At 40.9% G+C, this 15,216-nt stretch overlaps 1 protein-coding gene across 2 annotated transcripts in view; it reads right to left on the bottom strand.

Moving 5' to 3' along the window:
* Positions 1 to 14,999, bottom strand: part of LOC129193084 (cytosolic phospholipase A2 beta-like) — a 57,613-nt gene extending 42,614 nt beyond the window's left edge. The window contains exons 1-5 of one of the 2 annotated variants that reach the window (XM_054797698.1): positions 14,945 to 14,999; positions 13,063 to 13,199; positions 12,519 to 12,591; positions 9,529 to 9,659; positions 8,403 to 8,531 (exon numbers count right to left, since the gene is read on the bottom strand). In XM_054797698.1, coding sequence (XP_054653673.1) covers positions 8,403 to 8,531; positions 9,529 to 9,659; positions 12,519 to 12,591; positions 13,063 to 13,071 — 342 coding nt within the window. In that variant the 5' untranslated portion in view covers positions 13,072 to 13,199; positions 14,945 to 14,999. Of the gene's footprint in view, positions 1 to 8,402; positions 8,532 to 9,528; positions 9,660 to 12,514; positions 12,592 to 13,062; positions 13,200 to 14,944 lie in introns of those variants that run through there. The other variant, XM_054797699.1, reaches the window with a different exon arrangement.
* Positions 15,000 to 15,216: the final 217 nt, after the last annotated feature.

Here is a 15,216-nt window from a genome sequence, read left to right as displayed (position 1 = left end):
GAACAAGAAGTATTTAAGACTAGCAAGTTTGACCAGGAAGTGATACACAACACCAACGGGCGCGAGTCAGGCAGTCGGTGAGCAGGGAAGCGCAGGGAACAATCTGGCACCGGATGTGTGCCGACGTCCCATGTATGAAGCCTACAGCTCCGCCTCTGCCAAACGACGTGTACTACAACGAAATGGCAGACAGGTGGCAGCAGAGCAGCGATACAGAACATGGCATAAGTATGTACAGTATAATGTACTGTGTGTATACACTAGGTTCCAACTTACGAACACAATTGGTTCCAGACGACCGTTCGCAAGTCGATTCGTTCGTAAGTCGAACAAAAGGTAATATTACCAATGATATAGGTACTACATGTACGTGTATACATATACAGTATATGCGTATGTATGTAAATATGAGTTTTTCGAACAAATTCAAATGAAAAAATATCGCAATTTTCGACAAAATACATGAAAATATAGACCAGTCAGCTTGCGTTTGTATCTCTGAATGTTCGCAAGTCGGACGTTTGTAAGTAGAGAAGCCAGTGTATGTTGTTTTTTAAATTATAAATTGTTGTTTTTTAAATTCTAACTATCAAAAGGCAGCTGGACAGCCCTGATGTAAATAGACAAAGACAAGTAGATAACAGGAAAACAGTGAGCTGTATTACTATTGTTATTATTGTATATTATCATAACAGTGGTTTATTTGGTCTCAAAAAATGTTGACAATTATATCTTTGAGCGTTAATTTGTGGGGCAATAAACATTTCAGAACGCGCCTGCAATTTGTGACTGAGTTAAATTAAAAAGTATGTTTGTTCAGTCATATTTTTTCATTGTACTTTTCTTAAAATCTCGTGGAGCCAATCTTGTACATCGTCTTACCTCATGAGTCTCGTGACACCTCTATTACATACATAGTCACGTCCGTTCAAATATTCAGATATTATGTTGGCTTGTCGTCAAAGCTTACTTATGGTCACGTGACGGGGTGATGTCATATGCAAACGACAAGCCGGCGCTTTCAGATTTTCCCACTCTGGAAGCCGTTACCATTTCAGGGCACCTACAATGGATGAGGGGCGGAACCAATAAAATAGTTTGACCTGAAATATCATTTGGACCTGAAAATATTTCAGTGCGGATGATGTCTCCCAAGCATGAAACAGGCTCGTCTGATGGCAGTGCGTCAAAGAAAAGGAAAGTGAAAGTGAGATTAGACACGGTAAAACGGTCATAAAGCGGAGCCACGCTGATGAACGCTAGCTGCAAGCCGCTCAAACACAGCAACCATCATCAAGGACCTACTGTACATCCATAGACTTCATGTGGTGTATTCACAACAGGGGTGACCAAAGTGTGGCCCGGTGGCCAATTACGGCCTGCGACTGCTTTTTTATTGGCCCTCGGCACATTCTAAAAATACGATTAAACAATAAAATGTAAAAAACAACAGCAAAATTAGAAAAAAAAGCAGTAATTTTACACGAATAAAGGCAAAATATTAAGAGAGTACGGTCATTATATTAACAGAATTTAAAAAAAAATATTATAGGAAAGAAAATATACGAAACAAACAAAACACAGAATTAAAGTTGAAATTTTAGGAAAATTAGGTTGGGTAAATGCTACAATGTTTTGATAATAAAGTCCAAATATTATGAGAATAAGTCATATTAGTATGAAAAAAAGTGTACAAGTAGAACGTTGAAATATTTGTCAAAATAAAAAAAATGTTAAAACAGCCAAAAAGTAATGTAAGGAGAAACAGTCCATAGTAATAGCAATACACTTTGTCAGCGATAAAATGAATAAATATATTTTATGTGTGTAAACAAATACAGTCAAACCTGTCTTAGTGGCCACCTTTATAGAACAGCCACCTCCCTATAGCAGCCACTGAAAAATCCCCCCCACTAAATTTACATGTTATAGACCCTGTGTATAGCAGTCACCTGTCCAACGCGGCCAGCGGCCACCCATTTTGTCTCCCTTGGTCAATATCTGACTGCATATAGCGGCCAAATTTTCAACTCAAGTAGAAGCTTCATGCATGAAAAAGTTTGGTTTTTCAATCAATGACGCCGTCATGTGTAGACTTTAATTACTGAGTCCTAGCTCAGTCACAATCATTCACAAGATCCACACAAACTGTCAGTTGTTCCACACAAAAAAGCCGTCTTCTTTTGAGCTTGCTATTTCCTGGTCAAACATGTAACTTTATGAGCATTTGCACCAAAACATTACCGCAAATTAGGCTGGGAACAGGACGTGCTCCCAGCGACGCTACAATAAAAAAAAAGCGTGCATGCGGCAGCGGGAGCAAAACTGAGTTCGGTTGTACTTAATTGAAGTATTTTAGAATATACTCACGTTATTTTTCATCAATCCTCATCCACAAATCCATCAAAGTCCTCATCTTCTGTATTCGACACAAAAAAAGCCGTCTTCTTTTCCGTTCGCTACTAGTCTGTTAACTTGTCAGTGTTATTCAGCTCCGAAGCAAAGAAGGAAACTTCTCCTGTTGCTTCTGCCAACTTTATTTACTGAACACGGCCACCAGACAGCAGCTCAGAACACACACACATCTCTCAGCATCGTCTCTCCTTCCTGCTTGCCCACAAGGCAAAGGTTAAACAAGCCCCACTACATAGCTGTCCAGCCAATGCCTGTAAGAAATGACACCGTTTATTTCCTGGTGTGCACTGGTCAATACTGTAATGCCGCTTGTTGTGGGGAAGGAGAGACTCACGTCGCCGATGCACTTTAATGGCTTTATTAACAGCGGAGAACACTGCAGGACTTTACATCCACGCCAACATAAACACACTTCCCAACTCTCTCCAAACTCACAGCTAGCACTGAGCCTAGCTCTCCTGCTCGGGACGCCCACCGTCACTTCCCGATGAACTAAAGCTGTAATGACACTCTGCCGTATAAAAAGTAAAATATTAAAAACAAGCGTAAGACATTACTAGCACAGCTTTGTTCTGTGGGTCGTGGATATATTCTCTATATATATATTATTATATATAATATAATAATATATTATTATTAGGCCTCTAGCTTCCTTTCAGTAAGTAAAAACCTTGGCTATGATTGCACTACATTGTCAAGTAGATCTACAAAGTACACTTGGAAGAACAAGAGGTGAATAAATGTATTGCAACTGATGTGAAACTGATGAGGGGGTAGGATTAAATAAGCTTTGCTTCTTCCTACTCCTTTTTGGACATGCAAAATTGTGAATTGTACTATGTGATGTGCTACTGTTTGACTCATGCATGTTCAGGATTAAAACCATGAACCATGAACCATGATAATAACAAGCCTAGTAGTGTTGTACAACTTTTATCCGCAGTCCGCAGTGCCCTCTACTGGTCAACATTATTATTATTATTTTTTCCCCCCCTTTTTTTTCTTTTTTTTCCTCTACTGGTCAACATTCAAACTGGACGCCAACCTGTCTATAGAGGCCACCTGTCTATAGCGGCCACTTTTACAGACTCCCTCTCGCGGCCGCTATAGACAAGTTTGACTGTATATACAATATATTAAATATTTTGTTTAGGCTGGTTTAAAAAAAAAAATGGCAAAGCGGCGCCCGCATCTTTTGACTTTTCCGTATGAGGCCCTGAGTGGAAATAGTTTGGACACCCCTGCACTACAAGAACATGGCTGCCAAAAATAGATTGTTTTGATATTAGCACATCTACTCACTCTTAAAATAATAGCCCATAATGGCCGTCTGAACTAAACAACCAAAAGAAAATCTATTCAAATAGTTCATCACTATTTATTAAAATTGGCAAGTCTTTCATTTACATTTTGAATACATTTGCAATTTAAAAGAAGGCTTGAATAATTTTGAGTGCAACTGTAGCGCCATGTCAAGAGGAACCAATTCAATCCAAATACGGATCACTACGAGGCGCCCTCCCGGTGAGGTGGTGTCAAAGCAACAAACCACTCTTCCGTCTACTCAGCTTGACATAGCCTACACCAGCAGTCACCAACCCGTCAATCGCGATCGACCAGTCAATCTTTGAGACGTTGCCGGTGGATCCCGAAAATATTAGGAAAAAAAAAGCATTATCACATAAGTGCCCTTCCCTCCCCGAGAGACAACAGACACGTCACATGCTTGCCCAGCAAGCCACATGTGTTGTGTGATGTGCACCTCCAAACATGTCTTCACCTGCGGCGACGTGGATCATTAAGGCTGACTTTTGTAACGCATCAACCACCTCCTCCTCTCCTCTCAACCACCATCGCTCGTCCATGACACGATGCCATACAGGCAAACACAGTTGTTGTTTGCTCACAGAGCTGACTGGACTGTTCTAACTGGACTGTTCAGGTTGTCTTAAAAGACGTTTGGCCTCTCATTCGAGCAGGCTTCATCAGCTCAAAGACGAGATGGGACTCTTATTTCGGACTTCTATTGAGGACTTCTACTGGAAACTCCAAGCTAGTCTTTGAGCATGAACTGATGAAGCCTGCTCAGATGACAGGCCAAACGTCTTCTAAGTGTAACCCGCCCTGCTTCACACTGTCCTCTCCGGGACACAAACACAGGACCTTCACAATGGGAGACGAGAGCGCTGACCACACGGCCAAAAGCCCGGACTGTCGACCGCATGTTCAGCGCAGCTCTCAAGGCAGAGGGAGTGAGGTTTACCAACGTACACTTGTGCAGCCTCACAGGCTGGCGTCCGTTACATAAGACAACCTGAACAGTCTAGTTGCCATCCATTCAATGCCCTGAGAGTGCAATGACCTGGATGAATGGCAATATTCACAAAGAGAGGAGGAGAAATTTCTCTTTGCCACGTCGTCGTAAGAAAAAAAAGAAACACTTGCTTAGCTAGCAATGACATATATTCTCCACTTGGCTGCAGCACACTGTTTTCTTGCTGTGCTAACTCAGACCAAATCTACAGTTCATGCTGAGAAGTAAACTGGGGTGTAGTTGCAGTGATTTTTGGCGACAGTAGCTCAGTCCGTAAGTAATTTGGGTGTCAGAACCAGAAGGCCTAGTTTGAGTCCCACTGTGGACAAAAATAAATAGCATTTAGCTGTTGGAGAGATTTTTGTTTGCTTCTGGACTACTGTTGTTTTGTTTTCTCTTACACCCAAACCACCAGTTGGGTCTGCAGTCGTTCGGAGAAGACTCATTAATGACAGCACAGGGACACAGTTTATGGCAAGAATCAGGTTTGAAAACACCCCATGTTCTAATGTTGATGATCTGTTGACCTCTTATACATCAAGTGTTGTAAATGTTTTCAATACCATTGCTCCTGTCTCGGATAGAATGGCTTAAAAGTGGGCAAAAGGCGCCACGGAGAAAGGATGAGCCTGTCACGGCACAGAAAAGGGAGTGTCGGCGCAAGTCAAGGCTCCAGGTTCATTCTGAGGTTTACAAAGAAAACCTACGTGTTTTCAACCAAACCTTCAACCGTACACAAGGGGGAGTTATTTTTCTCAAATCATCACCATCTGTGGTAACTCTCTTGTACTGTTTGCTACAGATAACAGATGAACTAACCCTCCATTCACTGCTCTTACAACTCATTTCTACATCTCAGTGCAATGAGTCTGCAACATTCTTTCATGACATAGTTGAACGTATAAAAAATGCAATAATTTCCACAACACAGATATCTATTCTGCAGGCAGCTAGACACCTGGAGCTGAAACACTTCATTGACAAAACAGTGGGACAGATCATCTGCACTCTGAGTCCATCAACATGCTGCCTTGATGACTTACCCACAAGATTTCTAAAGTCTGTGCTGAGCAGTTTGATAACACAACTCACTCATCTAGTTAACACCTCACCTCAGACTGGCCCTAAAAACTGCTGTCATTAAGCCTCTAATGAAGAAGAGCAGTCTTGATGACACAGTACTGAACAACTATCGGCCCATATCAAATCTGCCATTCTTGGGGAAAAGTCTTAGAAAAGGTTGTATTCCAACAGCTTACTGAGTGTCTCCTTCCTGGCAACGTGTTTGATACTGTCCAATGCTCTGATCGAGATGACAAATGATATCCGTCTGAACACAAATGCAGGCAAAGTCTCGTGTTAGGTTCTGCTAGACCTGAGTGCTGCCTTTGGCACAGTTGACCATATGGTCTCATTACAGAGGTTACAAAAATGGGTGGGAATCTCTGGTACTGCTCTAAACTGGTTCAAAACAGGAAGTACTTTGTTGGAATTGGTAACTGTGTCTCAGACCAAATGGCTATGACCCGTGGGGTTGCCCAGGGGTCAATCCTGGGACCCCTATTGTTCACTCTGTACATGCTTCCTTTAGGCCAGCTCATACGCAGCTGCAATGTGTCCTACCACAACTATGCAGACAACACTCGGATCTACGTGTCACTGACGGCAGGTGAACGCGGTCCTGCAGTTTACTTTGTCACTGTATCAAACAGATCAGTGTGTGGATGCAAAACAACTTTCTCCAGCTAAGCTGAGACAAAACTGAAATCATTGTCTTTGGCCACAGAAACAAAAACAAAGTGTTATTTACCACTTTGGGACTCTTTCTCTAAAATGTAATCACCAGGTTAGAAATCTAGCCGTAAAAATGAACTCCGACCTGAACTTTAACAGCCACATTAAACCAATAACATCATCAGCTTTTAACCAGTGCCAAAATCAAGGGAATGTCAAGGGAGTGTCTAAGCCAGATTTAGAGAGACTAATCCATGCTTTTGTCTCCAGCAAGCTAGACTACTGTAAAAACCTTCTCACGGGGCTCTCTAAACCAGCTATAAACCAGCTGCAGTACATCCAGAATGCTGCTGCTCGAGTCCTGACTAGAACCAGGAAATATGTCTATAGCCCGGTGGTAATATTGAAGAATACAATATTTCAAATTACTTGAGTAATTTGGTGGTTAATCCATAATCAATTTAAAAGTGTTATTTGAATTATCCAAAGTAACATTATTTACTGTTTGCTTTTAGTTACACGCCTGCGCCATTTTTTTAAATTACTACAGGATCTCCCTCTGTTTTGTATTTTTTTGTATTTTTGCGGCTCTACCCTTTTCTCACTACACTGTATCCGGGGTCCAAAGACTAAACAGTCGTTACATGAGGTGCTGTTTGGAAGTGGAAAAGCAACCGCTCCAAACCAAGCTGAGCTGCACTGAGCTGATACTGTGGAGTAGAAAAGCAACATTAGCTTCCCAACTGGTGACCTGCTCCCCCTGGTGGAAATAGACGAGGACATTGCATCTGTAGAAAATGGATGGATGAATAATTGTATTTGTACTTTATTTATCCCACAGCGGGGAAATTCACTTGTTACAGCAGCAAGCAAGATACGCTTGGGAATAAGTGGAAAAAACAAGAAATTGGAGTGGTTGTTAAAGGAAAGGTGCACTTTTTGGGAATTTTGCCCATTATCCACAATCCTTATGTGAAACATAAACACATACCTTCTTTTTCTGTGTGTTCTAAAGATATAAAAACAGGTAAAAAAGAAGCAGCGAAGAATGCATGTAATGGGACACACCTATTCCGCCGAGAAAGGCCGCTTTTAAAACACCTCCAAAAAGCTCCACCGAGGTATTATGGTTGTATACCCACGCTGTGAGCCTGCAGTAACACGTACATACGTTATAACTCATTTGAAGCATTAGCGGAACTTCCTTCCTGGGTGCATTGATTTCACATAGCAACATAGAAAGGAACGCTACACCTCGCGGTAACTTTTCCAAACTCAAAAACAAAAACACAGCAGCAGTGGCGGCACCTCCAATATTCCTTTCGCCAGCGGCCTGAGGCATTGTGAGCAAGTGTGTGGTGAAGCTAGTCGCTAGCCAGCTAGTAGCTAGCCGGTGTGGTGCCAGTAACGTAGTTCTTGGGTGTAACAATATTAATAACAATAATAAAAACAATGTCGCTGTAGCTTGGTTAATATGCAGGTCACATTATGTAAATGGAGCCTTGTTGGCGCTTTTTGGAGGTTTTTTCAGAGGTGTGTCGCATCACGTGCATTTTTAGGTGTCTCTTTTTAGCTGTTTCTATATCTTTAGAATGCACAGAAAAGAGAGACGTATGTTCATGTCTCGCATCAGGATTGTGGATGATGGCCAAAATGCCAAAAGAGGTGCACTTTTCCTTTAAATCTGCTTTCTGTCCTCTGCGTAGTTGATAGAGTGAGTGAATTGCTTTTTTTAAATGTGGAAAAACCTCAGAACAGCACTTGCATTTCATAGAAACCTCACTTGGAATCAGATTGGGACAGTGCTTTGCAATTATGTTTGCTTTCATTTTTTTTTTTCGCAAATATTTGTGTGATTTCATCCTTTCTGGGAAAAATACAGGTTGTTGTTTTTTTCTGCGTCTTTTCAATATGGGGCAGATGATTGTTGACGGGTTACCTGAGGGTGGATGGGAAATTCCTTGAGTTCCTTCTTCCCCACTGCCAGAGTACTGATATCAAACATGATTGTTTGGATCACGTCATCACAGATGATGTCCTCATCACACAACTTTATCTGGAGAGTACTCTGGGAATACACAGCGGCGGTATTAACAGCAGCGTATAACTTTACACATCACGTTCTGTGGTTCCTTCCTGTCTTTGGTTTTTATATTTGTTCCCCCCACTGCTTTCTTTTGTATTCCCTGCCCAGATTCCCTGAATTGCCGTGCGGGTCGGAATAACGAGGCACACCTACGACCGCTTTTCAGTTAGTAGAGGGAAGACGTCCAAATGTTCCTCTTTCTCCTCTTCCACACTACTTTGTCCCACGACTGTCTTCCTTTCCTCGTCATCCTGCCAGCCTCGTTGCTCCGCTCCAGCTGCCCCTGTTGCTCTAGCTTCTTTTCTGTTGTAACTGATTCAGTATTTAAGTATATAAGTGCATGTTTTGCATATGATTCTCGGTTTGTTAATTTAAAATTGGCCATCACTTCATCAAAATAACATGATTTGAATACTTTATCTCGGCCAGCGCCTTTCAAAGTCTAGACAGCGTTATAATTACATCCAGCCTCCGCCTTTTATCTTGAAGTAAGGACTACTTGTTTATTTATCACACATTGTTCTTCCATCACACGTTCTGACACACTGACAGGTAAGTGATCGAGCCCCAATGAGGCTCGAGCGTAATGAGAAGTCATTTAATGAAGATTAAGAAACATTTAAGTTTTAGCTCCCGCTCTGTAAAACAGGACAAGAGCCACCCCTGTGGCATCGCGCCTCGTGCATGCGTGATTCGTGGATGCGTGGAGCGCCACTATGATCTCAGTGTGCAGTGGGAGCTGACTGTGCCCTGACCGCTTGCGTACCTCTCAGCAGCACCGCCGCTGCTCAGTGAGATCAGAAACTGCACATCAGCACATCCCCAAATATCAGAAAACTCTCCAACGACGCCAGAAAAAGTCGCTAGTCGCTTTTGAGAACATGTATCGCCAAGGGGGTTTGGAATGTCGTCAGATTTAGCCACAATGCCGCTAAGATGGCAACACTCCTCCAGTGTTTGCTAGCTTTCGAGGTCTCACCTTCAGGTTACCGTAGAGCTTGAAATCAAAACTTTGGTTCCACTCCGGGTTTTCACTGTTGTCCACGGTATTTGTCTTGAAAACTGTTGCAGGTGGAAGAGTCAGTGTGACGTAGCAATCGTCCTCTGACCCTGAAATGTACAGAAAACAATCAAATATGTGAGATTTCAGGTAATTGTCTTTGTAGTGCAGTTATGTTAACCCATAAGAATCCAGAGCCATTCCATAGCAGCTTGAAGGCTAAAATCATACTTTGCTATACTTTGCTAGCTTGCGTTCTATGAATGTAAAAGGAGTTGAATTGTAATATTTGCCACACTATTAACGCATTGCAATTGCTACAAGGATGTGAAATGAGCTTTCATGGCAAAGAATAAGCTTTTGGAAATGAGCGAGCTTACTTGACAGCTGCCATTATCCCATGAAATTATTATCCAACTTAGTAACCCCGCCTCAATGTTTAGCAATTATTCAGACCTATCTAGTGACTCTTTTTCAAAAAACTGACGAGCGACAAAGCTAGTGACTTTTTCTGGTGCCATTGGAGACTTTTGGGGACTCCGGTGTGAAAGTAGGTATGTTCTTGGATGTTGCTTCTTTGTACGTGTCAGTACGCCGTCCTCTTTGACACCATATTGATCTTTTTATACTGTAGCTCTTCGTTGGGGTTGGGAGCGTGATGTGTAATGCTTTGCCAAACCACTAGGGGCGCGGCTAAAAAGCTTATTAGTATCAACTTCACTCTTTGTTGTTGCCCCCCCCCCCCGTTTTTGCTACTGTTTTTTTTCAAATATTTAAATTAAAATAATCTTTGTAAAACAAAAATTCATATTATTATGACTTTATTCCCAACCATGTGTCACTATGTATTCTTTAGTTGCGTATCTTGCTTGCTGCTGTAACAAGTGAATTTCCCTACTGTGGGATTAATAAAGTACAATACATACATACATACATACTCACATACATACATACATACATACATACATACATACATACTCACATACATACATACATACATACATACATACATACTCACATACATACATACATACATACATACATACATACATACATACATACATGCATAAATGCATGCATACATACATACATACATACATACATGCATACATACATACATACATGCATGCATACATACATACATACATACTCACATACATACATGCATGCATGCATACATGCATGCATACATACATACATACATACATACATACATACATACTCACATACATACATACATACATACATGCATGCATGCATACATACATGCATACGTACATACATACATGCATACATGCATGCATACATTCATACATACATACATACTCACATACATACATACATACATACATGCATGCATGCATACATACATACATACATGCATACATACATGCATACATGCATGCATACATGCATACGTACATACGTACGTACGTACATACATACATACATACATACATACATACATGCATGCATACATACATGCATACATGCATACATGCATGCATACATGCATACGTACATACGTACGTACGTACATACATACATACATACATACATACATACATGCATACATACATGCATACATGCATACATGCATGCATAAATGCATACGTACATACGTACGTACGTACATACATACATACATACATACATACATACATGCATGCATACATACATACATACATAATATTACAACTTCTTCCCCAACCAAATTTTCCAAAGTTCCTCTATTACCACTTAAAAATGTCTTTTTTCTGTAATATTTCACCTGCATGATACTAAAATTTTGTAATTTTTCCTCATAGTGTTGTTGTCATAATGTTTACTCTTTTTTCTCATTAGAATAAAACTTTTTTTTTACTAAATATTTTGACTTTATACCCATAATATTCTGACGTCATTCTGTCAACGTTGTAACTTGTTCCTCGACTTAATGTTCCAAAAACTACATCTTTTTGTTTTGTTTGTAATGTATTTTTTCTTTCATATTTCAACTGTATGCTACTAAAATGACATTATTCTTGTAAAGTTGGGACTATTTTTCTTGTTGGAATACAACATTTTCTCTTAATAGTTTGACTTTATTCTTGTAAAATTACAGGTATTTTTTCCATTTCTGCAACTATTTCATCTCTGTTCTTATAAATGTCCGTATCATCATTATGACTTTATTATCGTAACATTATAACTTTATCCCCAACCTGATTTTCTACAAAATTACAACTTTAATTGTTGTTATGCCTGTTGCTCATAATATTATGATTTTTTTTAAATAATGTTTTTTATTTTAGTAGTTCAACTTTATGTTACTAAAATGACATTACTTTTCCTCGTAATATTATGACAAAATGTACTTTTTGACTTTGTTCTAGTAAAATTGCTGTTTTTTTCCTTTTTTTTTTCTTTTTAGTTTTTTGTTAAGTACAAAAGAATTTAAAAATTAAAATAAAAAACAGCCATCGGTCACAAATGGCTTGCGGGTCGCAGTTTGGACCCTCTGGCCTTATCGAATCCTCTTTTCCTCCTTCATTATTTTGTATTTTGGCCTTTTGCTCCATGTGAGCTCAATGACAGACAGTTTGTCTCCTCCGCTTCCCAAAGTCCCGCCTACCACAGAACGTGATGTCATCAATGTGTTACAACAGTCACTGTTATTGCAAATGTTGATCCAAAATCTGAGGAGAAGGCATTTGCGAGGGTGGGCTTGTACGCCGTCTGAACAAGTTGCGTAAACACAGGAAATTGACAATTACGCAATTATGCAAATTAGATAATGATGTCATTTGGCGACTTCTCGTGACTTTCAGGACCGCCAATAGCTTGCTTCCTTGCTGAGGAGTTGGCCTCATACGTCATTTAGGGACGTGATGAGTTCAAGCACGAGGCATTGTAGGAAAGTGGTTTGGGTTAACATGCAAATAAAGTCATGATAATAAATCGAATAAAGTAGCAAAATTCTCACATACAAAAGTCAGTGGAGCAGATGTTTTCTGCCCTGATGATGGTGACACTCAGTGTCCAGGAGCGTGCAGCCTCATTCTGTAAAATCAAAATTCTCACTTAACATCACAATAATACCTTGATGTACCAATTGGACCATATCAACGAATATCATTCTGGTGGGTACAGTACAGTACAGTACAGTACAGTTAGCACAATCCTCACTGAGGTTAGATGCAAAACACGCTTATTTTCATGTCAAATATGGCACACGTTATGTAAATCAGGCATTCAGTCAAAAGTACAGTATGTAGGATGACCGAAAATTTGAGAGAAGAAAAATAAACATTTGCACTGTTTTCTTTTCATTGTATCTGCATGGGTGAAAATACAAACACACAATGAAGTAACATCTCAGTATCATCACCAAATAGCATGAAACTGTCAAGTCTGATCGGATCATTTGGTCAACAAGTTATGGCTGAACGATGAGGAAAACCAGAGAAAAACACATCATCACAACTGAAATATCATCGTATCATCACTTTTCATCTCATGCAGGAAACTTACCGTCGCCATCGGGCACGTTCAAGTTCAACACGAGCAGATGAAGGCTTGTACGCTGTCTCGACTCTTATTGACTGACAATGCAAATAGCATCATTTGCTTGGCGTGTGTTGGTGTGTGTGTGTTTGAATGTTCCCTACCTGCCAATGAAATAGTTCCCCTTCAGCACATACGTGTGGAAATACTGTAAGTCATAGATCCATCCATCCATTTTCTATGCCGCTTCATCCTCATTAGGGTCGTGGGGGCATGCTGGAGCCTATCCCAGCTGACTTCGGGCGACAGGCGGGGTACACCCTGGACTGGTGGCCAGCCAATGGCAGGGCACATATAGACAAGCAACCATTCACACTCACATTCATACCTATGGACAATTTAGAGTCACCAATTAACCTAACATGCATGCTTTTGGAATGTGGGAGGAAGCCGGAGTACCCGGAGAAAACCCACGCACACACAGGGAGAACATGCAAACTCCACACAGAAATGCCCCAAGTGAGAATCCAACCCAGGTCTTCCCGATCTCCAGGCTGTTCCTGTGTTGGCCAACGTGCTAACCACTAGACCACCGTGCAGCGTGTTAGACGATGATTTGATCAATTATTAATAAACAAACAGAAAAAGAGATGTTCAGAAGTTACAGTACATGCGCACGGCGGAAAGATGCGTAGGCAGAAGAGTACACTCCTCATCGAAATGTTAAGAGCAGTCGAAAAATGTCAAGAATGTACATTTTGCACTTTTGGATCTTAAGGAGGTTCTAAGTAGAGCTTCAAAATGTAAAAAGAAGAAATGGGAGTGAGACAAAAAAGCAATTTATTGCAAACAAGCATTCAAGTGAAATAGGCTGGCCATCAAAAGTTGAAGAGCACAGCCTTCAAAAGGCAACATGTGGGCAAAAAGGCGGATTGAATGTGATTGAGTGTCAGGTATTCACGCTGTCATGATCTCTTGATGGCAAAGGCAAAACACCTTTCTCTCTTTGAACTCGGTGGGGTTGTTGAGGTGCATAAGCAAGGCCTCTTGCAGCGCTCCATTGCTGCTGAGGTTGGACGCAGTAAGAAAGACTGAATACTTTATTTTTATTTTAGGGAGATTTCAGGGGTTTTTTTTGGCTATGGTCTTAAACTTTTAATCAGCTGATGAACATCCCATTTCAATTGAATGCTTCTTTGCAATAAAATCCTTTTTTGTCTCACGCCCATTTCTTATTTTTGCATAGAACCTCCTTAAGATCCAACAGTGCAAAATGTACATTCTTGACATTTTTCGACTGCTCTAAAGATTTGGATCAGGTGTGTACATGCTGTAGTCGTGTGTCGCGTCACCGAGGAAGAACATCACTTTTGTTCTTTTCAACTGAACTTTTTTCCCCTTCATGATGTCTCCGAGGCGTAAGTCAGACTCTTCTGACGGCAGTGTGTCAAAGAAAAGGAATGTGAAAGTGAAAAGTGAAGAGAAATCATGCAAGCTGCTCAAACGCTGCATGAAGGATAACGATGGCATCATTGATCATTGGGCTCTCCCTTAGAGATAAGGTGAGAAGTCATGTGGGAGAAACTCAGAGTAGAAGCGCTGCTCCTCCGCAGTGAGAGGAGCCAGATGAGGTGGTTCAGGCTCCCAGACGCCTCCCTGGGGAGGTGTTCAGGGCATGTCTGACCGGTAGGAGATCACAGGGAAGACCCAGGACATGTTTGAGAGACTATGTCTCTCAACTGGAACTGGAACGCCTCGGGATTCACCGGGAAGAGCTGGACAAAGTGGCCAGGGAGCGGGAAGTCTGGCCTTCCGTGCTTAGGCTGCTGCCCCCGCGACCCGACCTCGGATAAGCAGAAGAAGATGGACGGATGGAGATTTCTGTTTATTTGGGAAGGACACATCTTACCATCAACTAAAGATTGAGTGTCCAAAGTGCAGCCCAGGGGCCCATCGCGGCCCACTGCTGCTTTTTTATCGGCCCGGACCACGTTCTAAAAATATCATTCAACAAGAAGAAAAAATTAGCACTAATTTTACAAGAATAAAGTCAATATATTAAGAGGAAAAAGTTGTTATTTCACGTGAATAACTTAATATTATGAGGGAAAAAAATTCATTTTAGTAGCATGAAGTTGAAAGAAAAAAGACTTTTAAACATTTCGTTCAAGTCGTGATATT

This window comes from Dunckerocampus dactyliophorus, chromosome 13 (assembly GCF_027744805.1).
Source record: "Dunckerocampus dactyliophorus isolate RoL2022-P2 chromosome 13, RoL_Ddac_1.1, whole genome shotgun sequence".
Taxonomy (NCBI): Eukaryota; Metazoa; Chordata; class Actinopteri; order Syngnathiformes; family Syngnathidae; genus Dunckerocampus; species Dunckerocampus dactyliophorus.
The sequence above is the reverse complement of the archived record's forward strand: the minus strand, read 5'-3'. Positions and strand labels throughout refer to the sequence as shown.